The following is a 27,580-nucleotide window of genomic DNA, read 5'->3' as shown; positions in this document are numbered from 1 at the left end:
TTTCCACATCACCCAGGAGGTACTATAATTGACGCGTTACTGGGGAAACCACTTAAAAAAAACCGCGTCAATTATAGTACCTCCTGGGTGACGTGGAAATCTATTACTAAAAATATTCTCGTCAATGTAATTAATATTCGAAAATTAAAAATTTCTCATTGAAATAATTATTTAAAAAGATGTTAACCATATCACGTTTTAGAAACTGACATTTGGCAGTCAAGGGGCACGCAACGGCGTTGGATTACCGATACGTCGTACCTGAAGCTGAGCGTCGCGCGCTTGGTTACGGTTGTTTAATGACTGGAGTAGGGGGTGATAGGCGGTGCCTCGCGAAAATTGGCCGAAATGAGCAGTTCGTGGACAGCTCTGATCTAGATGAATCATCATATAATTTTATCTTTCATCTAGATATATTCAAAACGAAATCATCTTTATCTTATCTTTATCTAGCTAATTTTAAAATCATCTATGCACAACACTGTAAATGTATACACCACAATGTCATCAGCGGTTTACTCCTCGGTATTTCCTAAAAATGAAAAAGCAAGATTTCAACTACGGGTGTATAAAAAGTACGGGCTTGAAAAAATTGAACCGAATATAAAGATCAAACGGTTAGAGAGAGAGAGAGAGAGCCGCGATGATCGCTACGGAAAAACCGAATGTGGGTTACTTTATTTAGGTCGGTGCAGAGCGATCGAGATAGTGCGATTTACACGGCGATCGCGCAACGGTCGTCGCACCCGATGGAAATCCTGTTACTCAAACACCGTCGTTCTCGAGCGGCATTTCGTACGACGGCAATGAGATTGTTTACAGCCTGTGGAATCCGAGTTTTTTTTTTTGCTGATACCGGGAATTTTTGCGATCGTGTCGGAAAAGGACGCGCGCCGCGGCGCGAGGAACTCGCGACGAAAGCAAGAGTGATCGAATATTTATGCCAAGCGTAGCGAAATTAATCGGCGTTACGTCGAACGAAGTTAATGAAAGGAAGAAACGCGATTACTTTGACGATCGTCGAGCGACGCGCGATGAAAAGCCGAGGATTTTCATTGACCGAAATCCTTCGCTGACTTCAGGAGTTGAACTTGACGTTTTCTTATCTTCGTTTCTTCTCGTACAAACGGAGAAAGGGTCTGTTCTAATTTTTAAGAAGCCATCACCGAAATAGTTTCAGGGTGTTTTATAGAAAAAAAAGAAGTAAGGTAAAATGGAACGATCAATGATCTTCCGCAGTCACACGTATACAGCGTAAACGAATGCACGCAACATTTGGCGGTTAACACAATGAAACGTAAATAATTTAGTCGAATTGGTGAGACGCCCGCCTGGAGTGCAGGAAAGTCCAGGTCCAGGTTCAAATCCTGGGCAGAGGTGATATTTTTTCGCAATAAATTGTCTTATTAAAATTGCCAGTTGTGTCGGTTATCAATTTTCCTACAATTAAATAAAAATAACGAGGCAAAATTAGTTGAATAACATGCAAGATTATTTTTAACTCCGTCTATATTTACATACCGCGACTTTTTACCTTTTAATTAGTAGTTTGAGAAATTATTATTATAATATTAAGTTTACAATAAAATTTAGTTAATTTAGATTAAGTAATGTTAAGGCAACAAATAAACACACCAGTTGAATAAAACTAACAAGGCAAAATTAGTTGACTAACATGTAAGATTACTTTTTAGCTTCGTCTATATTTAAATACAGCGACTTTTTACTTCTCAACTCGTAGTTTAAGAAATCATTTCTATAATATTAAGTTTATGACAAGATTTACCCTGTCGAACGTTTCCTGAGAAAAACCGAGTCGCATTTCGCTAAGGACAATTAGAAGGAATAAAAGAAACAAAGATAATTCAGCAAGCGCATCCAACAAGGGAATTCCCTCGAGAAACTGAGGAATCGCGTATCCACGGGTAAAATCTTTCCTGCGAATCTTAAGACACGAGGTTATCTATAATTTTTAAGGATTTGTACGCGCAGAAACTTGAAGATCCGCTCAAGCATGGCGAAATCTCATGATTTCTGGATCATCGACCCGAATTTCATCTCCTCGACACTTAAGGAGGTTGGTTGCTCAAATAAAAATGAATTCAAATTTATAGAGAAAATATATATATTAAAATGATAATATATATACATATACATATACAATATATAAATATATATATAATATACATATATGTAAAAAATGATAAGAATTTTATAAAAATAAGTGCAAATAATTCTATACATATTTACGAAGAATTTTGACGAATACTGAAATGACTTGTCTACGTATTTATCAAGAACATATATGTAGATATATATATGTATACATTATCAAAATTCTTCGTAAATATGTATAGAATTATTTGCACTTATTTTTATAAAATTCTTATCATTTTTAACATGCTTTCGAGAATTAAATTACAGATATCGTGATACTTTTGCTATGCTGGCCATGTGCAATTGTATAACTTTAATAATTAATTAGTCGACAACCGTGCAGACAATCGTCTTAAACTTTTGCATGGAGGACAGATTCCCATAGACGAATATTTTCTATAGACTTGAATTTATTTTTATCATCTTCATTTCAGCAACCATCCTCCTTAAGATCTGGACAGTGAGTTTTGCCATAAATATTACACGGGAAATACAATATTCTATCCGGTACACACATCTTGTCGCGGACACGTGTAAAATACCTGCCAACTCGACCGATACCATTTTTTTTATCGAGAAACCAGAGAGCAAAATAATGCCTACATTCCTTCGGGTCAGGTATGACATCACCGAAGCGATGATTCAGGAGCACGGAGCCGAAACAGTAATCACTTACTAATAACAATCAAGGAAAACAGATGGACGGACCGACGACGGGGGTTGAGAGAACGCCGTTCGATCAGTCGGAACGAGCAGCGATCCCAAAAGTCACTTAGCACCGACGCGGTTTTACTTTAATGTTTTTATTTACCGCAGCCCCCCTGAGGGACTTCCCCGCAGACGACGCGGTGACGTCACGTGTGCGGAAAGTACACACGCGTTCAAAAGACTGACACATATTTCGAGCGCGAGGATAACTGCGAGGGGAATTGATATTTTTTTTTTACTTACTCCAAGAATCGAGATTCTCGAACGGCACCAGCCGGAGTACGAGGCAAGGTGCGCCCTTCCTGATCCTCATGTCTCACAAATTAATCCTAAACGCGGGTCAATCCCTCGCTCTCTTTCCCGCGTCTCACCGCACCATTTGACACGGAACTTGGCGTAGCGAACGAACCCTCGCGCGAGGTGTACGTTCCCTTGAGTTGTTTCCTTTTTCTTCAGCCTCTCGCTTGCCCTCGAGCGCGAAGCGCCGGTCGCGACGGTACCACGATTGGCGGGAGACTGCGGGCTCAGCGGCACGAGAGAGTTTACATGAGGCCCCGGCCGCGGTGAGTCACCGCGCGGCGCGCCGATTGGCCGGCGGCCGCCGCGGTCGCTGGTGACGTCGGTGAATCGCGGCCGAGCGTTGCCGAGCGTACGCGACGTGACGGCGAGCGCGTACGATTCTTTACGCGTGCCGCGCCGCGATGCGGCCGGTTGATTCTTTCATGCACCCGACATACCGGGTGGACCGAACGCTACGGACCACTGCCGCGCTCGCATTCCGCCTCGCGCGCGCCTTGCTTTTCACAGAGGGGTAAGGGGGGTGATTAGAGGAAAGTCCTCTTTTATAAGATAAGTTTCTGATACGAGCTCTTCAACATCCAAATTCAACGACAAATTTTTTTTCGCAACGATCCCACGATCTAACAATGAATTTTCCACTAGACAGACCTCGCTCTACAGGCAATGCATTCATGGTGGAATCAATTGGCGATGCCTATTCGTTTAACAGACACCCCGCTATTCCATATTAGGATCCTATCTCATAATAGGGGACTTTGCTCTATTAATGGCAATTTGTAAACTGTCAGACAAACGATATTCGACACAACTGGCTGTAATTTTAATTAGAAGAAACGGTAAGTTTTAATTAAATAAAAATTATCGTAAATTTCTTCTATAATTTCGATTATTTTCTTGCTGCTTCTATTAATCTTCTCTAATTTCTTCTATAATTAAGTAAAAATTATTGTGAAAAATTTCTTCTAATTAAAATCTAGCCAGGTGTGTCGAATATTCTTATTGCCGGCGAAGAAAATGATTATTCGTCGAAGCAGAGTCTCCGAGCGTGTTTGAGATCCCAATTCTCTCTGTCTCGGAAGTCTAGTCTTCCGTTATAAGTGATTTAAATGTTGAAATTGTCGACGCAGTCGTCGGATCTCAGCGCCGTGGAATTGAATGAGATAATCGGACGCGCGCGGATTAAGTCTTGCGGATTCAGGCTCCAGGAACGAATGATCTAAAGGTCTAAACATCGAGAGATCGACGCATGGAAATTCCTTCGATGCCAATGACTAACCGCTTAGAGCGAAACGTTTATTATGCTTCCGACAAAACGTCATCCTGGCTCTTTTCTTTTTATCGCGATTCCAAGGTCTTCCGCGGAGAGACGGTAGATCACGATCGGCGCGATCAAGGATCCACCGTAGGATCGCGTCATTGCGTACACGCCGAGTGACGTCGTATCGCGCAGCTTCGGTGCGGAATTCGTAAACCTTTCCGGCACGCGTGCTTCACGCAAGTGACACACGGTATATATTTAGATTCCTGAATCCAGATTCTCCGCGGGACCTCTCGGAAGGAGTTGTTATGCGCGAATCTTGACATTCTTCCCCAATTACTCGATATCCCTCCTTAACCCTTTGAAGCATGATGGTAACCCACGTTACCACCTCAACTTCTTCACTTTTTGGCCATTTAATTTCTAGTTAACGCATTTAGGTCGGGTTTTTTTGTTGCATTTTTGGATATCTTAGCAAGAAAAGAACATAAAAATAGTTCGGTAGTCTTTAATATTTATTGCAAAAGTTTTATAAATAAATAAATACGAAAAAACAGCATTTTTTTTCGGAAAAATTCATTATTGACTAAGTTTTTTAAGATTATTTCTTGTAAACTTTGTACAAAGGAGTTTTCGGGGTCGCTTATTACGAATCTGAAGTCAGATTTTCAAAATGGCCGACCTAAAATGGCGGACGCAAAGTACGTGAATTTTTCAAGTTTTCAAGTTTTCCAGCATTTCCGTTTGATTATGGTATTTAGGGACACACAACGCCCGCGTCGTTAGCTCTGGGTAGTGCCAGGAATGAGTAAATTCTAAGAAATGATCAAATTTCAATTTTGCACCCGCCATTTCGCGCGCGCTACTTTTTATATTCTATAAGAATCTTCAACTGGAATTAGACTCAATGGGTCCTAATACTATCTAAATAATGTTTCTTAGCATAGTTGAATTACTGTTGAATGATGTTATTCTTTTAAGTTTTGAATCACGTCATCCTAAATCCGCCATTTTTAACTATGAAAATTTGATAACGGATTCGTAATCAGCAACCCCAAAAACCGTTGTATACAAAGTTTCCCAAAAATGGATCTATAGCAAAATGTATGCTTCAAAGAGTTAATTCGACTGATCTCTTTTGCATGGTCGTATCTCGATTTTACGCACTTTTCGGCTCATTCTGCCCCAGAATGAACGTTTAATCGCAAAAACCAGAAATTGCACGAAATCGAGATACGACCTTGCAAAAGAGGTCAGTCGTCTCGTCTCTCCTAGGCCCTAGGTTTTTCATTGTCTGGTTAATTGTTAACCAGAGGTTGGTCGACTCTCTGTCTCTTTCCAGATAATAGAAAAGTCCAAAAATTATATTTAATTTTTTTCGAAGGGACACTCGAACTCACGAACTTTCATGGGTTTCCTTCACGGACCTTCTGCGTCACGTGGATCGTCGCGTCTCTCGAGACCCCTCGAGTTTCCGGGATGTACCGCGGGATATACTCTTGGGAATTTTCCGTCCTCGGATTCTCAAGTTCACGGATGCTCAGATTCGTAAATGCCTGAGAGTCGTTTAACGAAAGCCGGAAAACATGCAACGGCTATATGTATGTTTCTATTACCGAGAAGTTTCAACTTTTCCTTGTCGATGATGTTATACCCCGAATTTAATGAAACAAATGTGACCAATCTCAGTGAAATATCTGCTGGGATTTAATGTGTGTCTTCGCAAATGATTGAAATCGAATTTGACTCCTCGACCCATCGATAGGAACTTGTTGATCTTTAAAACCTTAATCTATAATTACTCTCTACCGTTGAATATACAATTTTACTATAAACCTATATATTTAAGATTTCAACAAGTAAATAGCTATCGATATTTATTTAATAAATAAATAACCGCCTATCTCAATTCATTAAGTAAATAGCTACGTACGATAACTACATGTATCAATCAAGTAAATAGCTATAAACCTATATTTAGCAAACTAAAGTACAAATATTAAAAACCTAAAAGGTCGAGGATCATGTTATCTTGGAGAAGTCTCAAGTTCTAAAACCGAAAGCACAGCCTAATCTACAATGCGCACTTTGTATTTAACAACATTCTGTTTTATAGAAGCAAATCGCAAAACCTTGTCGACAATGTACGATTGTACGATGCACAAGTTATCAACTTTTTAAAACTTGCTGACTACAAAACAGAATGTTTCTAGACATTATACCTATCGTAGATTAAGCTTAGGGTCGATGATCTCGTTATCGTCGATCCTAGCCTAAAGTTACCAATTTAAAATTCTTTCAAGTCACAAGCAGATTTCAGTTTCGGACACAGAGATCCAGTGAAATTACGTATTTTAAGTCGGACAACAATTATCGGCAATTCGGATAGCCCTTGCGAGCGGCCGATCGTGGATTTCGTGAATTATTTTCGACGCGAGAAAGCGCAATGACAAAATTAACAGGCCCGGCACTCGCCAACTTGTAGCATTTGTCTTGACGAGCGTGCACTTAAAATACGGCGGACGCGAAGCGAGTGCCAATTCATTCTTACACCAGGAATGACGTACAATTCCCCAAAGATAAGATTTACGTAGTATCTACGCAGATACGCTAGCGGAGAAAAGGAGAGAGAGCACGGGAGAGAGAATGAGAGAGGCGGGAAGATTACGATATAATATGAATCACTAGTTTAAGCGTTTAAGAAAAATTTTGTTTACAGTGTTCGCGGTTTGCACGTGACGAGCGTACGTCTAGAAACGTATACATTACGCATTCGCGTCGACTTTTCAGCTACCGTTCATTATCGCCCCACGCGAATTTTTCCATTGCAAATCATTATGCAATCGTATCGCTTGATTAATGACTAAGCAGGTCGAATATTTTTATGACACACGGCTCGGAGAAGAGACACGGGTGTTCTTTGAAAAGTGACTCTCTCTCTCTCCTCCCTGAAAAAAAAATCTCACAACTGCAGCAACGATTTTATACACGCTGAGAAAAAAGCCTTTGAAAATTTATTTGTGGCATATAATGCGAAAGAATAACTGAGATACATAAATGAATAGCCGATACTGCGAAATCGCAATATGTTTTGTATTCAATTGACTTAAATAACAGACGCAGATTTTCTATTTCAACTGTTAGCGAATGTTAGGAAGACAGTCTTTCTGTGGCGCCCATCCATTCACAGAAAAAAAGAAAATATTCTTCTTTCAAAAATATGTTTAGCTTCAACGTGAAAATCTTGAAATAATATTACAGTATATTGCATTAAGGGAAGACAAAATTTTATATAATTTAAACAAGAAAAATATATGCTTATTATTTAAGAATAATTTTCTTGAATGGAAAGGAAACAATTTTGGATAGAAAATGACATATTTTCAAATAGAAGATTATAATGATTAAAATTATTTTATTGTCGAAATAATTATATGCATTCGTCAAGTGACAATTATAATATTTAAATAGGACTGTAATATTGTTGGAATGCAAGATTATTAAATGCTTTCAAGAAGATTAGAGATTGTTGCGTATGTACAAAACAATAAATGCGTTAATTTGAGATATACAGGGTGTTCTGTAATACTTGTCTCACCTCTTATTTACGGATAGAGCGGATTAGACTGAGTTGAAAAGTCCTGCACCATTTTGCGATTTTCGCAATGTTTAGCAAGTTATTAATTATTAACAATCGCTGTCTTAGCCCAGCCTACTGCCCAATTCAAGCGCGCGGTGAGATGCGGCCGTCCCGCGATTGGCGTTGCTAGGCGCGCGGGCAGTTTATGACACACGGCAACGGTTACGTATAACAGGCGGGCTAGGACAGTGATTCTTAATAATTAATAACTCGTTAACTATTGCGAAAATTGCAAAATAGTAGAGGACGTTTCGACTCAGTCTAGTCCGTTCTATCCGCAAATAAGAGGTGAGGCGGGTATTATAGAACACCCTGTATAAGAGGCGATCTGTCACTTTGTTTCTATGTCAATAACGTTCGATTGTGGTACATAAATAGTTATATTCCTTGCAAAGACTGTTCTGGCTAGAGTAGCGAAATTCATTTTTATACAATGTGAATGATTAATGTTTCATCTTTCCTCTTTCTATCGTCGTGATAATATTCGGGATGCGAATTAATCTTTTTCGAGAGACAGACGGCTATAATTTTATTTCAATATTCTGTTTGCAAGTGTTGCAAACTGACTCGTTCTTAAACGATTTTATTCTTTTATTTTGACAAATCATTACATCTAGCATCTTATTGTTTGTTTTGTAGTACTGAAGAAGATCCGAAGTGAATCGAAACGTCTGGAATATTTCTTTTGATAATAGAGTGTTTTATTAACAAAAAGCGGTGACGCCCCTTCCTTCTGGCGCCTTGGCTCACACTAGCCCTTTCTTCCAATTTGTTGATTAATATCTAGTCATGAAACTTAAACTGTCCAGAAGGTGCGCCCAGAAAAAAGATTGATTTAGGTTAAACAGATGAGATACGTTAAAATCTTGTTTCTTTGAATCTACTGTTTTTTATTCACGTCTGCTAAAACATTTGCTAGATTTGAAGAAATAAATATGATTTCTCTTAGATATTCCAGTCTCGATCAAATAAAATTTTGGTTAAGGTAAAGAAACGATTTCTTTGTAATTAAAGTCTAGTAAGGTAAAAATTCTGTAAGAAAAACTTAGTTTCAAAGAAACTTTTTTCTGGGTGCATCACTAGAATGTTGCTGCTGTAAATTTTGCAGGCTACAAACAATTTTCCAACAGATGTAAAAAGTGGCGATTTGTGTTGCAACATCTAGGAATGTACCCGTGTTATTTAGTAAGTAATTTTTTGAGTGGCCCCTCCGCGCAAATTCTTATCGATGGCGTTTAACACCGCGTGTTACGACGTAGTTGCGGCCGAAAGCGAGAATTCCGATATCGGCGCAATAGACGGATGTGTAACACGCAAAGGCGCGTTGAATCGGGAAGCGCGTGCAGTGCGCAACAACGTAACGATATATCGCTGCGTGCGCGCGCGCGTCACGGGCGTAACAACAACAACAATAAAGTAGCAGCTCGCGAATGTCGCGCGTCACGCGCCGCAAGGAGATGCGCCGAGACGTCCGGAGCCGCGCACTTGTACTATAGCTCGTGTCACACTACGTATTGCGGATTGCGCACTGGATTGAGATTGAGGATCACGGATCACATTTGAGCCAATCAGACGAGACAGCCTCGGATCCGATTGGTTGGATCCCTAAAGCCCGTATCACACTACAGATTGAGATTGAGATTAGATTGAAAATTGACCAATTAGGGTAAAAGTTACTAAACTTGAGATTAGTAAACTTTACTGCGATTGGTCAAATCTTCAATCTAATCCCGATCTCAATACGTAGTCTGATACGGGCTTAATGCGTAGTGTGACACGGGCTTAAGCGCGACCGTATATGGTTTTTTCGCGGGCGCGGGGAGAGCCACGTGTGCGTCTTCGCGATCACCCAGGCGGTGAGACAGTCTCGCGAAAGAGGACGAATTTTCGAGACGGCTCTCTCCCCCTCGGCTCTTCTCCCCCGTTGCAATCGTTTTCAATCGCACGTCACACGATGACCAATGGAAGGACGCGTGTCGAACATATGCTCGTAAATGTCGTTGATATCGACGCGCGATGCGGCCGAGCGTGACTCATGGTCGGAGCACTACGCGCGACCCTGAGTTACGGATCGCCGTATCGTCCGCGTTCGATCAACGCAGTCGCTAACTATCTTTCGAACACTGTCGATCCCTCGCCCTTCGCTCCGCGATGATACCGTCGGACTCTACATAAAGCGCGCTATTGTTACAAGGTTCTCTCCTTTCCAGCCGCGAGTCACGACATTAGGAGAGGGACAAATTTTAAGTTTCTTCGTCGTAGAAGCTTTAGCACCGCGCCAGGTGAAAAACTCGCGTGGAAACTGAAACTTATGATGTAATAAAACAATTCATTATTCGTTGAAAGAAAATATTCGAAAAGAGAAAGTTGATACCAAGGCAGGATGTTTTACTTTTAAGTCTATTGTACAAAATAAGACCCGAGAAAGTTAATGTTGACAAGCCGAGATCCAATGACAGCTTTCGACGCGCTTCTCTCGTTTTTGAACAACTCGAAGAGATATTTTCAACTGTACTGTGTAACTGTTACTGTTGCAAATAAGCTCTTTATAAAATAAATAGTAAGTAAACAGTTTTTGATAAGTAGTTATTATAATTTTCTTATTCAATGTACATCTTCTGAAACTTGTTGGAATAAACAGAGGATGCCCGAGGTTTTCCTCTTGTCTATGTTTTCCTTAATCATCTCGGTTTTGTTTCCTCTCGGAACAACTGCATTGAGTACGTTTACACGGCATCCTTAATCGAGTTTAATAACCGCATCCGTAGTTCTAAAACTAGCCAATCGCAACTGCTCCTCTGAACACTAGAACATGTCCTCCTAAAATTTATGCTGAAAATCATGTGATCGTGGAACAACGTGGTATTTTGAAGGACTGTATGAGAATTTTTGGAAATTTTACTAGTAAAATGTATACTAATTATAATTACTAGTTATATGTATGGTCAAATTTAAAAAACTCTTATACAGTTCTTCAAAATGTCACGTTGTCCCACGATCACATGATTTGCAGGATAAATTTTACATGTAACCTGAGAGCGTCCTGCGTTTCTTATTCAGGAAAAAGTCCAGAGAAACAACGCTTATTCAACGAAAATAAATAAAGTCTTGGTTTATCCATTAGAAGAAGAATCTGTATCTAGATGGATATAGAGGTGTTCTATAATTCTTTTCTGGAATAAAAGTTTATTCGCGATCTTTTAAAGTTACTACATCTCCCGATGTCTCCCAAAATAGCGCGTTGAGGGGTTTGGCTCTTTCTCGTAAAAATTTTCTTAGATATTAGAATTATTAATTCCAATCCTTTGAATTTCTACGCTATTAGATTTCAGTCTCAAATTTTAAGGATAATATTGGATTAAAAAGTTAATCCAAAAAATTAGAAAATTAAAATTGGACAGAATATGAACTCTAATCGACACACAATAGCGAGAAATACACGAGATCATAGTTCAAAGTATTTATCGTGATTAGGATTCAATTTGTGATGAAAACGTAAAGCTCGAAAGGCGAAGTCGGTGTCACCTTACATACGTCAATACTGATAATCATTTTGTAATAATAATTGCAAAACGAGCAAGCGAATCGTTTTGAAACCGCGCAGAAACATTTTTACATGTCTGAAGAACATGATACAAAAGAATCAAATTTTTGACGTCGGTCATTGAAAGTCTTTGATATGATTTATTATTTATTTCTTCGGCAGTTCCCGTAAGACCCTGTGTTAAAATAGCAGTATTCAATAATTTAATAACGTTTACACGGGCAGGTAAAAAATTGGAAATAATTCGTCACAATCTGGCGTGTTATTAAGAATGTCAAGTTAAAATTTCACGACAATAGCATTGATTATGATTCAATACATCCACAATTTCCTCGAGAGACCCACGAAGTTCTAACACCTTTATTATAATTCCAAGACCTTAAAAATTCTAATCTACTCTTATCTGAGCGATTGTAAATTCGTTCTCCGGAATTCTTAGATTGTAACAAAACTCCTAGCCTTCGAGGACGATCGACTACAAAGTAGGACGTTATTCACTTTCCCCTCCCCCCCCCCCGTCGTCGGCAAACCTCAGATTTGCGCAGCGTATTTTTCCGCGAATTTTCTAAGTATGACGCAAGTGTATACATTGTCATGCCGGCGCATCGGACTAAGACCTACCGGCGATTACTATGACTAAGCGTACGTGTTTGCAATTAGTCGTCCGAATTCGGGGAGCACCACGCTCTCGAGAGCTTTAACCGCCTCAAAGAGACTGACGTCACCTAATCGCCAATTGTAGGCGTTACGGCAATAAAATCGGAATGTATCCCCGTTCGCGGCGCAGGGATGACACTGTCATTAACACCTGATCGACGCTCACACAATCTCGCTCCTCTCGCGGACACGCCGACGTACGGACAAAGAAAGAGCGTGGCTAAATCACGATAAGTCGACTGTCGATCGTATCTCGAGCCTAAAGGACGAATCAGCAATTACCAATTCAGATTGGGATTGGGATTGGCGATTGACGATTATCCTCTAGCCAATGAGAGTCGATTAAATCGCTGGTCTTTGCTCTCATTGGCTAGAAGACAATCGCCAATCACCACTCCCAATCCAATCCGCGTCGATAATTGCTAGTCTGATTCGGCCTTAACGGCTGGACTCGATCAATAATTTTCCACGACTTCACGGGCAATCTGACTAATGGTGTTGCTGCAGGCGTAAAATCGCCGGCGGTCTCCCCGGGGGAGGGAAAGGGCGGCCGCGGTCCGAGGGTGAGTACGACTTGGCAGAGACGATGGTCCAAGGATCACGCCGTGGATTCGGCCGCGGGCCTTATTTTGGGCTGACAGACGTGGCGCGGGGAGCGCTACACGCTGTCTCCGCTCCCGCCACGAATAACCCGCGGAATCATGCCGACTGACTGACTCATCTGCGTGAAACGTAGTAGGAAACCATAGCACGGCACAGCACGGCACGGCGCAGAGCCACGACTCGCCTGCCCGCTCACTCACTCTCGTCCAGTCTCAAGGAAATTCCGACGAGTTCGAAGGACGTACGGTCGCTCGTTTTGTCTTGTCCGCGTGCCCGCGCTGATTCATCTCGCGCTAATAACCCCACGCGACCCTCATTTCTTTTTTTCTCCCCCCCCCCCTCTCTCTCTCTCTCTCTCTCTTTCTGTAACCCTTCGTTTCCCTCCTTTCCTCTCTCGCGTCCGATATTTTCAGAGGGAATCCGAGTCAATGACCGGATGTCTGAATATGTTGCTCGCGATGGCCGATTAACACTTGGAGCCTGGCGAGCCTGGTGGTACCGCGTTGCAATGTCGTGGCGTATACGTTTGCAAGTTGCTGCGGGGTTGTTTCCTGTGTTTGTTGTTTGACTTCGCCAAAATTCGACGAGGAAACCGCTCAAATTTACTCATTCGCGAAACATGTGTTGGTTTTATCAAGCTCTTAAACTGTCGTTTGACCTGCCTCGTTACATCGAATCAAGAATACTTTCTTATCCCTACAATTATGAGTTGCTAAAGTTCGCGGTAAAAAAAAAACGGAGTGGTGGCAGCTAAGCAATAAGCAAACAGATTACTCATAATCGGGCACTCTCGAGTAGGTGAGCTAGATCGAGGAAAGCGCTTGAGCAATTCACTCGTTGTTCATCGCCTCAAGTTTTTCGTGGTCTTCATCATTCTTTGTGAGTCATCGATCGATTACATTTACTGCTGAAGTAACTTCACTTTTACCGCTCATGTTTTTTCCTTCGTGTCTTCAAGCCTTTCGATCTGAGACACTTGCTTCCTGAATCTTAGATCTAAGACCGATCATAGCTTCCTTCGTAGTCAGATCTTATGTTCAAGACCGTCTTGAATTTACGTAAAGATGCTGTATGGAATATTTCATTGGTCCACACAGTTAGGAAAACAAAAGATATAATCTTATAAATGTATTTCAATAACTGGCAGACTAGCAACAAGTTCAAAATTTTCTCTCTGCTGAATGCCCAGACTTTGGGTTTATAATTTTCGCGTCCTTGATCTCTTGTTCTTACATAATGTGTTCCGTGTGTCGCGGCTCGTAAGGATCGTACTTCTCGATTCATAATAAGCCAGCAGATAACACATCGGTGAAACATAAACCAGCGTTACCGCATTATAACACGTGCCGTATCATTAGCTGCCAATGCGCCGTTTACATTTTCCAGGGAAGAACACGCGGATATGCCGCAGCGGATCGCGCTTGTAATCCTATAACTCTGTTCTAGCCGCCATTCACTTGTGTACAAACATACGATGATTCAATATGGAAACGAGAAAAGGCTGAGCGTACAGAACGGAACCTTTTTACACGAGACTTTGCCATCGGAAAAATAATTTTTAAATTGAAAGGATTAGACCTTTTGCAATTTGCCTCGGCGTTCGAATCTCTCGACTTGAACTTGAGATTTAGAACGTCCGATATATTTTAACGATTCCGAGAGCATCGCGATATATGAATAAAAGAAAGATTTACGCTGCTACTCGACACCGATAAAATAGCTGTTGAAATTTATTAATCTCAGGCACGCGATGTCGCGACAATTATACAAACTTGAAACAAAAACACGGAACTGCCAATTCTTGCACGTTGAAATTCGAGTCTTTCGAAAGCCAGGCGTCGCACTTAAAAATATCTTATTAACGCAAGTGGATTTCTAGGTGTCGCGACAAAACTTTATCGCTATTTTTTGTATTCGTTAGAAAATTGTGGCCAGCAAAATTTAACCATCTGTTATAACGTTCGATTGTGGCACATAAACAGTTATATTCCTCACAAAGATTGCTCTAGCTACAGTACTGAAATTTATTTTTATCCAAAATGAATGATTAATATTTGGTCACGAAACCTAAACTTTCCAGAAAGTATTACTACACGGAGAGAATTTTCTCTTAAAATCTTTTCTGAAAATCATGTAATCGTGGGACAACATTTTGAAGACCTTTATGAGAGCATACTAACAATACACTGAGAGAAAAAATAGTCATTTTTACAAAAAAAATAGTCATTTTTGGAGCCAACCATATTTTTTATAATTCCTCCAACGTAAATTATGGTTGACCTAACAATGTGATAGTTCTCATAACCACAATATTGGTTGTCATAAACCAAAATATGGTTGGCTCCAAAAATGACTATTTTTTTTTCTCTCAGTGTAAGTATAAGTACTAGTAAAATGCATGGTGAAATTTCAAAAACTCTCATACAGTTCTTCAAAATACCACGTTGTCCCACGATCACATGGTTTTCAGGATAAATTTTACAGATTTGCGGCATCACTGGGCGTTACTAGGCTTTTTTGGGGCATTATAGAGATAAAATAAGATAAAACAAGATAAATAACATAAAATAAGACAATAAGATAAAGTGATTTCCCCCTCGGGAAATTTCCTAACGGATACAAAAAATGGCGATATATTTTCGTCGCGATACCTAGAAGTCTACCCGCGTTATTTTTTTTTTGAGTGTTTACAGGAAATTTTTCTACTTGGCTTTCTATGATAGATCAGTCCGATCTATCACGCGCGCTTTTCAAAACCTCTCTCGTTAGCTCGTATCGCCAATAACGAGACACCCTTCGCATATTTACGTCGACACACCGTGGAAATAAGTTCACGAGCGGTTTACGAGACACGGGCTAGTGTCACCGGCTAGTGACACCCCGTATTTTTAGATCCTTCATCACGAATCCCAGCAGTACTTGAATCACGCCGGTGCAGCACAAAGGGACCTGAAGGGTGAGGGGGCGAGGGGGGGAACCCGAGCGATTGTGAGCTGGACGCGCGTTAGTCATTGATACATTTTAAAGCGAGCTGTGTATCGGATGACTCATACGTAATAATCGTCATCGACAGCTGATCCAGATGCGTTGTACGTTGTTCTGAGGCGCACGCTCCCCCTCGATTAGACCACCTCCTCATCGCACCCTTAAACGGAAAGGGGGATGAAAAAGCGGCACAATGGAAAAAATACAGCGACCACCCTCTCCCCCCCCCCCCCCCTCGGCTTCAGAGAGCGATGACTAATTCATTAAGCTCCGAATTCGGCCTCGTTTATTGACTCTAAATACTCCGGAACGTTGTCTCGTACAATGAAAATGTGTAATCTAAATATTTTTGTAATGAGATCATTATGCATAATTTATGTAAATTCGTTATTACTCTATTATTCGCGTGATACACGCGATTAGTTCGTTTATTAAAAATTTTATGTATAAACTTCGTTATTTTTAATTACATGTTAATTATCGTTGATTATTCATTAGTCATTAGTTAATATTAATTTATTATTATTAAAAAGTTTGCGCCTTACGCTCTTCGTATTATTTTGCGTCAATTCTTTTTTCTAGGATTTTGCAAATAGAGTCGTATTTGTAGAATCAGTCAGTCGACTGGACTAACGTTACTGATGTAGCATCTGTTGCAATTTTGTTACGTGTATATGTGTACAATTAAACAACGGTACGCTTTACTATTGTCGAGTAGCAAAACGAATAGCCCGTGACGATCGAATTCTTGCGATAAATTATTAGAAAGCGGCCGCGCTCGGCGAATACAAAATACAATGTCCCGCGACACGCGCGATCTTACGAACGGATGCAACGTCGTTCCGCTTCGTTCCTTTTAAGTCTTTTATTCGGGTAATCGTTCAGCCTCCTCCTCGAGCGAAAGTCCGCGCCGCGGTGGTCGAGGCGCGGAAGAACGGACGCACCTGAAAGGGTTAAGGTCGCAGCGACAGGGAAAATCTCATAACCCGCGCGAGTGACTCACATCTAAGTGTCTCAAAAGAGAGAAAGAACAGAGAGAGAGAGAGAAGCGCAACGGCGACGACAGCGCAGGGGATACGTTATGCAATCGTGATTTTGACATATGGCCGTTCGTGCGCTTAGCTAGCGTAAACATGCCGTAGGGTCGATATACACGGTGACTCATGCTTTCAACGTCGTAGTTGTCGTCCTCGTCGTCGTCGTCGTCGTCTGAGAAAAATGCGATCGAGACCGGGAGACCAGACGCGCGCATTATCCTCGCCAAAACGAGCCACACGATGCTTTGGTCTCGTTGTTTATAGGCGGCCGCGAATCGTTGCTAATTATGTAATAACCAGACACGGTGTCGAGAGTGACGAGCGTGCGCTCGTTGCTGAGCAACGAAGGGAAGAAACGCCCGAGAGAGACGACAAAATAAAATGTATACAATACAAATATTATTATTATTCCCTCTCTCTCTCTCACACACATTTTATTGCTATTGTGCCCTTAATCGGTTCGATAATCTTTTTAGTAACATGTTTTTATACTATCGTGAACCAGGATTAAAACGAGCAATTTTATAAAAAATAAATTTCTTTTATAAAATAACTCACTTTCAAATGAAGCAAATTTTCTTTGAATTTTGACCTCACTGGACTTTCATTTAATTTGAAAGAAATGATTTCTTTACCTCAATTAAAATTTTATTTGACTGAAACTGAAATCTCTGACAAGTGAATATCCATTTCTTCCTATCCAGCAAATATTTTAATAAAAATTTGGTAGATTCGAGGAAACGTGATTTCAATGTATCCCATTTGCTTAACCGAAATAAGTCTTTTTTTCCGTGCGCGAGAAAGAGAGACGTAAAAGTATGCGTAGAGACGCGTTCATAAGGTTGTATCGTTAGATTTTTTTTCGCGATTCCCCGGTTCGGCGCGACACGCTGTATTATTTATTTCCTTCGACTTTGAAAATTTTATCGCCGCGCGGAGTTTATGATACCGTTATCGCGCCAAGTCCGCGTTACGTCGCAGGCTTGAAAATCACGTGGCCATATTTAGCGATGCCTAGCGCGAAACGCGGGCTTAATATTTAATTCGGCGCGATTAGCGCGCAAACTCTGGACAAATCTCCCGTAATGCTCCGCTATAATTCACCTCCCCTTCGCGGAGCCTCGCGAAAACGCGGGCGAAAGCGCAGATCGCGGCGCGCAAAATCTGTCCGACTATTCGCGGCGTCATCTCCGACGTGAGTCACTCCTATGAATAGATCCCCACCTTTCGCCTTCGTGCGCGCCGACGATCCGAGCCGCGATGTCGATGTCGTCGTCGTCGTCGCAGCCGCGGCCGCGCGATCCGCCCGAACGGATCCCTCTGTCCGCGTTCTCCACCTCGGGACCTCCAAAACCTCCCCCAACCCTCGGTTAATCTCGCGACATTCACGTGGAAAATGAATGGAGCATGACTCACCTCCCCAATCTTGCTAATTTACGCTCGCGTGGCGTCACGTTCGGCGTCTGCGACTCTGTCGTGGATGAAAGTTGCGTTTATCCGCTCGATCCTCTGAATGTCATTACGTGACAACGCGAGTTTGAGTCTGGCATTTTGCGTCTAGGCGGTCGCGAGGATTTTTAATTGTGCGAAAAGGTGCCACTTTTTCGAGTCTCGTCGGCAGTTTTTATGCGAGAAAAGACGCGCGGAATCTAAAATAAAATTATGCCCCGGCGCTGCTTACGCTAGTGAGAAAGAAGTGAAGCGGAAATATGAAGTGGTGAAAAAGAGAAATAAAGACAAGGGGAAAGCAGTATTGAAGTAAAGCGACATTAAATTATTTTTCTTCGGTAAATGTCAGGCTAAGAAGTAATGCTTGAAACGGGAAAGGAGCAAATTTAACCCCCCCCCCCCCTCCCATATTTAAATCTTTTCCGAACGGTCTATTTTCGGCCACCCATCCTCCTTCATTTCAGCTTAAAACAGCGCCCCGTGATAAAACAAGATTTACGAAGAGGAAGATTGATGGCAGAAACACGAGATGGACGGGAGCTGCGAAACACACTTTTACGAAAACACAATAATTTGATAATGTTGTACCTCTCTCGTTAAAAAAAGGGGGGTACGAGACTACGAAGAATTGAGGTGTATAATGAGTGTAAAAATGGCAGCGGAGAATGATCGACGTAAAAGTTTCGACGCGCGATTGGCGGGCCGGCAGAAATATCATGCTCGCATCATCGTTATTTCCGAAAACCAGAGACTCGACTCCCACGTAGAGGACCGGATAGACGACAAACAGAGAGCACGCCCGTGTTTCGCGGCCGCCTTCAGCTTTTGTAAACAAATACCGCGCTGCGAGAAAAAATTATGGAGGACAGATCGTTTATCCTTGGTTGAAAACTCCGGTGACGATTTATTTTGAATTTATGGACCTCGCGCTGACGAAAAATCCATTGTGTCGACAAATTTCAGGACTTTTAGATTACTTTTAGTAGATGGGGAAGGTGGCGAGGGATAAGGAAGAGAGGGGAAGAGGGGAGAGGGAGAGAGAATGAGAGAGAGAGGGAGGGGCAAATCTAAGCAAATAGTGTCTTTTATGAAGATGATTAAGAAAGGCAATAGGAAGCGGAAGTCCCGGAGAGGAGGAGACGTGTGCGTGTGTGCACGCGATAGAGAGGGGGAGCGAGAAAACTCGCAAACCCTCGAAATCTATAGTTCAAGTCGTAGATTTAAGTTTAGACTAAGTTTTAGACTAAGTTGAACAATGTAACGTGTAGAGATTGTAACCCTAAGGGGAACACAATAAAGTTTACTGTTATTGTTATTATTGTTATTATTGATTACTTTCAAATTATTGCGTCAAAATCCCTTTATCTGCGAGTTAGTTCGCTAATTCCACTGATCATGTTAATCTTGAGGATCCCTCAACCATCTTTTTTACCGACACAGTCAAATATAGTTTTTGCGCTTGTTCCTTTTATTGCCTTTTGTGTACAAAGTAACGCCAGAATAAGTTGCGGACCGAATAGCGGAACACTTACCTACTTGAAACACTCACTTCAGAAATCTAATTAAAAAATTGGTGTTTAAAATTTTCAATTTGTAGTTTGTGTTAAATTTGAAGTTGGCTTTAGAAAAGTGCAAAATTCTTCCACAAAATTAAAATACGCATAAAGACAAAATCAGGGACAGTCGACTTTATATAAAAAACGAAGAGAAATTAAGAATATCTCACTTTATAAGTGAGTGAGGTTAGCTAACCTGGAAAATTTCAAATACCAATTTTTTTATTAGACTTCTGAACTGAGTGTTTTAAGTATAACAATGTTCTGCTATACGATCCACAACTTATCCTAGTATTATTTTGTACATAAAAGCCAAATTGTACAAAAAAAATCAAAAGAATTACAAGCGCAAAAAACTATATTTGACTGTGTTGGTAAAAAAGATGGCTGAGGGATCTCTTAACAGATTTGAATTGTAAGATGTTTCAAGTTCCGTATACCTCGAGATATACACGGGGCGAGCATTTTTTCTTCAAATTTATCCTGAAAATCACGTGATACTAGGACAACATAGCATTTTGAAGAGTTTTATGAGAGTGTTTGAAAGTTTATCAGACATTTTACTGTAGAATGCATGGTAAAAACTCTCGTAAAGTTTTTCAACATGCCAAGTTGTCCCACGATCACATGATTTTACTAGTAAAATGTATACTAAATACAATTATACTAGTGAAATGTATGGTACAGTTTCAATGAACTTTCATAAAATTCTTTGAAATGCTGTGTTGTCCCACGATCACAATATTTTCAGAATAAATTTTAAAAGGAAATTCCCTCTGTGTACGTAATATCGCAATATGCGTAGAAAAATTTGTTAATACGATAACAATGCTGTTTTATATTTTTCTAATGCCGGCGGCGATCGAATGAAAGCCGACGAGCGTGAACTCGGATCTTCGGCTCATTAAAGCAGTGCACATTTCTCTGCCGCAATCGTCACAAAGATGTCTTGCTAATGTGTGTGGGTCATCCGATATCTTCGGATACCATTATCTTACCATTATCAGTTGTACTATATTTGATAGCGCAAGAATCGTACCTAGGAAAGTTAATTTACAGCAAACGTAGTAATAACTATAGGTACGTTCCATTTATCGCATCGTCTGTCCTTATTTAACGTTCGCTAAACGACAAGGATGAAATAATTCCAAGAGAGCGTTACGAGCGTTAAATGGAACGTGCTCTTTAAAGGTTTGTTACACGAGACACGTTACGAGTAAAGGCCTGTGTCCACGATGCTAGAACTTGATCCAAGTTCAGTTTCGAGAAATGTGTAGCCAATCAACTTGCAGTTATTCCATACAAGCTGCAAGTTGATTGGCTACACACTTCTCGGAACTTGGACCAAGTTCTAGCATCGTGCACCTTAACACACGAGTCCCTAGTTTTCAATTCGACTGTTTAGTTGTGTTTTACAATCTGCTTTCGGGGGCGACGCAGTTGATATTAAGTAAATATTTATAAATATACTCGATTTCTCCGAAAAAATTACGTGTTCCTTTTTAATGAAAGGATTCAGCGTTCAGATAATTTTTGCAACAGCAAGAACAATTTTCTAGGTACAAAAAGATAACCGAGATATATAAACGATAGCCAATACTGCGAAATCGCAAATGTTTTGCATCTAATCAATTTACAATAAATAACGGAAACAGAATTTCTATCTGAACTGTTAGCAAATGTTAGGAAGAAAGTCTTTCTGTGGCGCCCATCCATTATAACGTTTAATTGTGGTACATACATAAACAGTTACGTTCCTTACGAAGATTGTTCTAGCTATGGCACCGAAATTCATTTTTATCCAATATAGCGATCAATGAAATTCATGAAACCTACACTTTCAGAAGGTATTACTAGAATGTTGCTGCTACAAATTTTGTAGGCTACAAACAATTTCCTAACAGATACACCAAATAGCGATAAATTTTTGTTGCGACACTTTGAAATCTACCTTTTTTTTGAGTGAACGCAAAAGAAAAAACTAGAGAAGGGAAAGAAGGTGGCGCTTGCAATACAGAGAAAGATCGGTGTCGCCACCCGTTACGTGATATCCGTGAATCGTGATATATCGTGGGATACGAAAGCTCCATTACGATTGAATAAAATTGCCCCATCTCTGCCGATTTATAAGGCAGCACGTCGGTCGAAGGCGCGCAAAAAAAACCCCCCTCAGAAGGATACTCACCGATTAGCAGAGCCGGCTCCCGATCGTCGTCCACGAGTGCAGCAAGTACCAGGAACAGCGGGTGCTGAGCGGGCAAGTGTTCCAGGTCATCGGTGCAATCGTCGTACACTATGACTTCCTTGAACTGCCTCTTCCTGAGCAATTCTTTGCTCTCGCGTGCGGTTGCGAGATCGGCGAGAGTAGCCTTCCCCAGCTGGAGTCTGCGTCGGTTGAAGCGATCCGAGCAGTTGACGTTGATGGCACCGCGCACGTGATTGACGTTGTACAGTATAAACGGCCGACAATCGAGAATCACGGGGGGCGGTACGGCGGAGGGTCGTTCGAGATGCACGAGACGGTGGGCGAGGTCGTCGGCGGTGATGACGCGGGTCTTGCTTAGCACTAGCTGGCGATGAAGGCCGTTCTCGGCGCAGGGGCTGGTAGGCAGGCTGGCAGTCTCCAGTTTGCAGCGCTTCGTCGTCACCGACAGATGCTGATGATGGTGAAGATGATGAAAGTGGTGGTGATGGTGGTGATGGTGGTAGTGGAGATGGTGGAAGCCACGACGGTGGCCGTCGTCGTCCGCGTCGTCGCCGTTCGTCTCCTCGTTGATCACGATCGAGGGCGGTTCGGTGGGATTGCCGTTGCTGCTGCTGTTGTTAGTGTTGACGATCGGCGAGGCGACCGGCGGTGCCGGGAAGGCGCAGGGACTCGGTCCTGGCTCGCTCAGGCTGCGGTTCAGCACGAGCTTCAGATTGGCCCGAGGCCGGCCAGCCGATACTGGCTCGCAGCATAGCAGGGTAGACATCGAGGAGGACGATGGAATTCGGTCTTGAGGCCGATGGTTGTGTTGGTTGTGTTCGCGGTGATGATGCTGGTGGTGGTGGTGGTGGTTGTGGTGATGGTGGTCGTTGGAGCTCGCGTCAATGGTGCTTACGTCGTGGCACGGTCCTGCGGTCGGCGCTGAAACGTCAACGATCGGGATACGTCAGCAGTTTTTTTCACTCCTTTCTCCTTACGTCAGTTGATACGGAACGAATCTCCATATTCGCGCATTCCTTCTTCGCGTGTTTCGCGCATTTCTCGCGGCCCGCCATTGGGCTCCGCATTGGCGGATCGAAAACTCGCGAAGAAACTGATTAAAATTAACGGATAAGGAGGAAAGTTATCTCTTTCGTGTCAACTAAGTTATAAAAATTGTATTAGTTTTCATATTTAAATGAAACTAATGGAGAATAAAAATATCTTTTTACCCCCTTGTTATCTATTTTTACACAGTTTTTACCTTCCCATATTTTCTATCCCCGTGTTCACAATTTATAATTTGCAATAATTTCGTAAAATTTCTAATGCTTCTAGTACTTCGAGGCTTCGAATTATTCAGATTCTAAATTAAAATCCGCAAACTTCTTTCAATTTTTTACCACCTTGAAGTCACTGATCTCATCTTGACTGCAAATACTCAAAAATGCGAGGAATGTTAGTATAATCAAATTGATAAAGAAGTATAAAGTCCGCGTGTCTTTGAATTAAAGCCTCCTAATTTTGGCGCGGGAGAATACGTAAATAATTGGAATGTTTCTACACTCACATTATAAGGCGTCCTTGCGTTATTCCGTTCTTTTAGTTGGTTACAATTCTAATTTGGCAGTTGGATGCCGACCAATGTGCGTTACGAAAGATCTGTTGTAAGCGACGCGATGTACTAAGTTAGAAATTACGTGATACACCCGGGATTCGCTAGCATGCGATTTGTTTGTTTTTATAAATAACGCCGCGTACTTTACCCGCGTGTCACTCTGTCTTAAATTCCTAGATCCTTGGACTTTGCAGTTTACGAATTTTTGCTCTGACAATTTTTGCCTTTTTTTTAGTGACTTCTGAAGTCATCTCGATATATCAAAATATCTCAAACACACGAAGAGCACGCGAGTCCAGCACATGCCAGTTGCCGCATCGTTGAAGCTAAATGAGTCCTAGTTTCTGAGTTCTCTACCTATTCAAGTATCGAAGACATCTCTGGATCGAATAAAGATCGCACTTGGATCATTCGCATTTGTATTATTTTTCATTTTCACATTCGTGAATATAGAGGAAAGTCCTCTGTTATGAGACAAGCTCCTAATATGAGATAGCGGAGTTTCAGCTAAATTAATAGGCATCGTCCGTTGGTTCCACCATGAATTTATTGCCCTTGGTGTGAAATCTGTTTAGTGGAAAAGTTAGATCGTGAGATCGTTGCGAAAAAAAGATTTACGATATAATTTCGACGTTGAAAACCTACTATCTCATATTAGAATTCTGTCTCATAATAGAGGAATTTCCTCTATCTTATATTTCTCAGTAGATTTGAGTCTTTTTAAGTTTCTGCGAAACCAATAGAATTAGATCGAATCAAGTAATACTCTGTAAGAATCAACGGCCGATTAAACGGGAAACCATCGGTTACTCTTTCCCTCCCTCCCTCTCTTTCTCTCTCTCTCTCTTGCTCGACCACTCTCCCACTTCCCTTCCGCCATCGAAGTTTCTCTCCGGCCCCGAGAAGTCTTCGAGTTCGTTCTTTCGTATGAGTAAACGCTGTGGAATTCGACGCTTCGAGCGGCAAGTGAGACCCCGCAACTAGCGATGGGCCCGATACCCTCGCAATACCTATCGATATCTCTCGTGAACGCGGTTGTATGTACAAAGAGGCATTATCAACCAGTCCGAGAAAGCTGCCGGGGATACGTTTACTCGCGAAAAAGCACTTGGTGAACGCATTAATTTACATAAAATCACCATACGGAAACTTTTTAGGAAAGTGGACTTTGTATATCGTAACGTTATTTTTCGCAATGTGCATGAAATTATTCAATAGCGATGCAAACGCGAAATATTCCGCATCGTATGCCTCTAACACGACAAAATTGATAGTAGGTTTTCAACGTCCAAATTCTGTCGTAAATCTTTTTTCGCAACGATCCCACGGTCTAACAATCAATTTTAACTAAAATCCACCCGACGCGTTATTCAAATTCATTCAGAACTTACAGATTAAATTTCAAGTCCGTAAATAAATTTCATTTCAGTAAATTCCATATTAAAACTTTTCGCTTATACTTGGCGCGAGACACTACCGTGTATCGTGATTTCTTCCATTTCCAATTTACTTCAATAAGGGGGAAATAAATAACTTGAAAACGCGACATATATTTTTGTCATTTATCTATCGTTGGTAAATTTCGTTAGCGGACAAGACTTCTAAAAGGCGTTTGTCATTCGTTAACAAAAAAAATTCACTATTAATTTTCCATAATAAACATTGCAAGATTAAAGTTTAAGGAAGCAAACTGCACAAATGTCCTAATACTTGACTTCTCAGTTAACTTTCGTGCAACACTTGGCGAAGGTACCGTCTTTAATCGCGGTTTTAATATCCGCGATAAACAAATCGCGAAGCATAATGAGCGCGCTTACGCTAAGGGAAAGTCCGTCTCGCATTTTTTAAAGAGTCTGTCATTGAGAACTAACGCGATATTCATGGAACGGGTCGCGCCGTAAATAAAGTAATAATTTATTGTCGCGTTGGCTAAAATAAAGATAAAAGGATATTTGTTTGGGACTATCGCTACTCGCAACCTGACCTGGGCATTCAGCTTGCGGACAGGTGTAGCACTGACACCTGCCGTCGTACGGAATACGTCGCCCCGCGCTCTCCCGTTCACCCGAAAAGAATGATAATTTCTTCGGATTAATCCGCGGCCTTTCACACTCGTCTCATTATTTCAGCCGTGAGCGCCGCATTTGCCAAATATCACGGATCGCAGCTGTGATAAAACACGCGTATAAAGAACTTCGGGACACACAAAGTTGAAAAAGGTCTAACGACACATCCGCAGATTTGAAAATTCAAAGATCGAGACACGCGCTTCGGTATTCGAGGGTGCTCTCGGGGATTATCTCGATTGCCTGGAATTTAGCGACTCGTCACGTGAAAAGGAGCCGGTGATTTAAAGCGCACTTGAACAATTTTAAATTACACCTTTGTCTACTTAGATTTAAGAAATAATAGCCCGAGCACCTCTCATTTACGTCGCAATTCTATTCCTGGTCTGCAGCAATTAACTGGTTAAAACGTTCGGAACACTCGCGGACAATTAGAAATACAATCGCGAACTATAGATTTGTATTACCTTTTTTGTTCACCCGGTGGAAACCCTCATGGGCCGTCACCTCCCCCTTCTGGGAAGGTGAGATTTGTATTACCTAGCATTTTCGAGCATTCTAACTGAAATCGCCTCTTGCTAAAAGATCCAAAAGTTATACTCATTTGTGTGTAAAACTTATGCACGTAAGCACCTACCGAAATCGGATATGAAGAATTGAATGACAATGCAGTGGTGCTTATTGCCGGCAGTAATGAATGAAACGAAGTCGCGAATTTATAGTCGACCAAGCTTTAATAAACTAATCTCTCGCCAGTTAGGTTGACTACAAATTTGCGACTTACAACTGAATAAGTTGCACGAAAGGGCAGGTTCTCTGCTTTGATATACATAGAAGCCGAGCACCCCGAGAGGGGACGTCCCTTTTCCACTTTCGGAATTTTCTCTGAAAATTTATCCTCGAAATCACGTAATCGTGAGACAACGCGGCATTTCGTAGAATTTTATGCGAGTTTTCAAAATTTTACCGTGCATTTGACTAGTAAACAACTTTATGAGAGATAATATATTACTAGTAAAATTTCGAAAAACTCATCAAGTTGTTCGCAAAATGCCATGTTATCCCACGATGGTCAGGGTAAATTTTAAGAGAGAACGGGTGATACTTGAGAAGGACCAGTATTACTGGTCGAAACGTCGTGTATTAATTGAAAATATACTGTGCCAGTTATCGTCGATATAATCCTTTTATTGTTGTGTTTTACTCACTGGCGATCCACCTCTGATCTATTGTTCAAGAGAGAATTATCTCCGTGTATCAAAAGAACGTCTACGCGATTTCGATCCGCACTGTTTCGTGACTCGTGGAAAGTCTTGAAAGATACGGCTCAATTAAACGCCTACGCAGAAATAGAGTAATCTAACGGCCGAGGCGTCCCGAGTGTTTTAATTCTCGACCCGCGCATCCGAGGCACCGGACAGATCGAGGGACGTACGGGCCGCGTTTCAATTGCGGAATCTCGATATCGCGAATCCGGTGAGCGATCGGGGATAAAACAGGATCGAAAAGTACGCGCGTCACCCACGCGCCTGGGCGACGGGAAAACTCCAGGAATCTCGACTACACACCTTGCATCTACATGTCCAGAAACCGAGAGGTCCGGCGATTTCCGAGCGCCCCAGTTTTCGGTCCACACGTCTCGGCGAACGGACGCGAGTCCCCGCGGAATATTACATCCGAAGGCCCCCGGTTACGCACTCTCGACGCGGTACCATCCGCGAGTACGTGATCTTATCTCGTGGATCGAGGAACCGGGAGAGAGAGAGAGAGAGAGAGAGAGAGAAAGAATGAGAGAGAGAGAGAGAGAGAGAAAGAGA

At 41.6% G+C, this 27,580-nt stretch overlaps 1 protein-coding gene across 3 annotated transcripts in view; it reads right to left on the bottom strand.

Moving 5' to 3' along the window:
- The window catches only part of LOC105559358 (dual specificity protein phosphatase 10), a 62,827-nt gene that overhangs the window by 16,575 nt on the left and 18,672 nt on the right, over positions 1-27,580 (bottom strand). For 2 of the 3 annotated variants that reach the window (XM_012007579.1, XM_012007581.1), the window contains exon 3: positions 22,080-23,021. In XM_012007579.1, the coding sequence (XP_011862969.1) occupies positions 22,080-23,021 (942 nt within the window). Of the gene's footprint in view, positions 1-22,079; positions 23,022-27,331; positions 27,572-27,580 lie in introns of those variants that run through there. The other variant, XM_012007582.1, reaches the window with a different exon arrangement.

The sequence above is a fragment of the Vollenhovia emeryi genome, unplaced genomic scaffold (genome assembly GCF_000949405.1).
Source record: "Vollenhovia emeryi isolate VEMERY1.0 unplaced genomic scaffold, V.emery_V1.0 DF939279.1, whole genome shotgun sequence".
In the NCBI taxonomy this organism is placed as follows: domain Eukaryota; kingdom Metazoa; phylum Arthropoda; class Insecta; order Hymenoptera; family Formicidae; genus Vollenhovia; species Vollenhovia emeryi.
The sequence above is the reverse complement of the archived record's forward strand: the minus strand, read 5'-3'. Positions and strand labels throughout refer to the sequence as shown.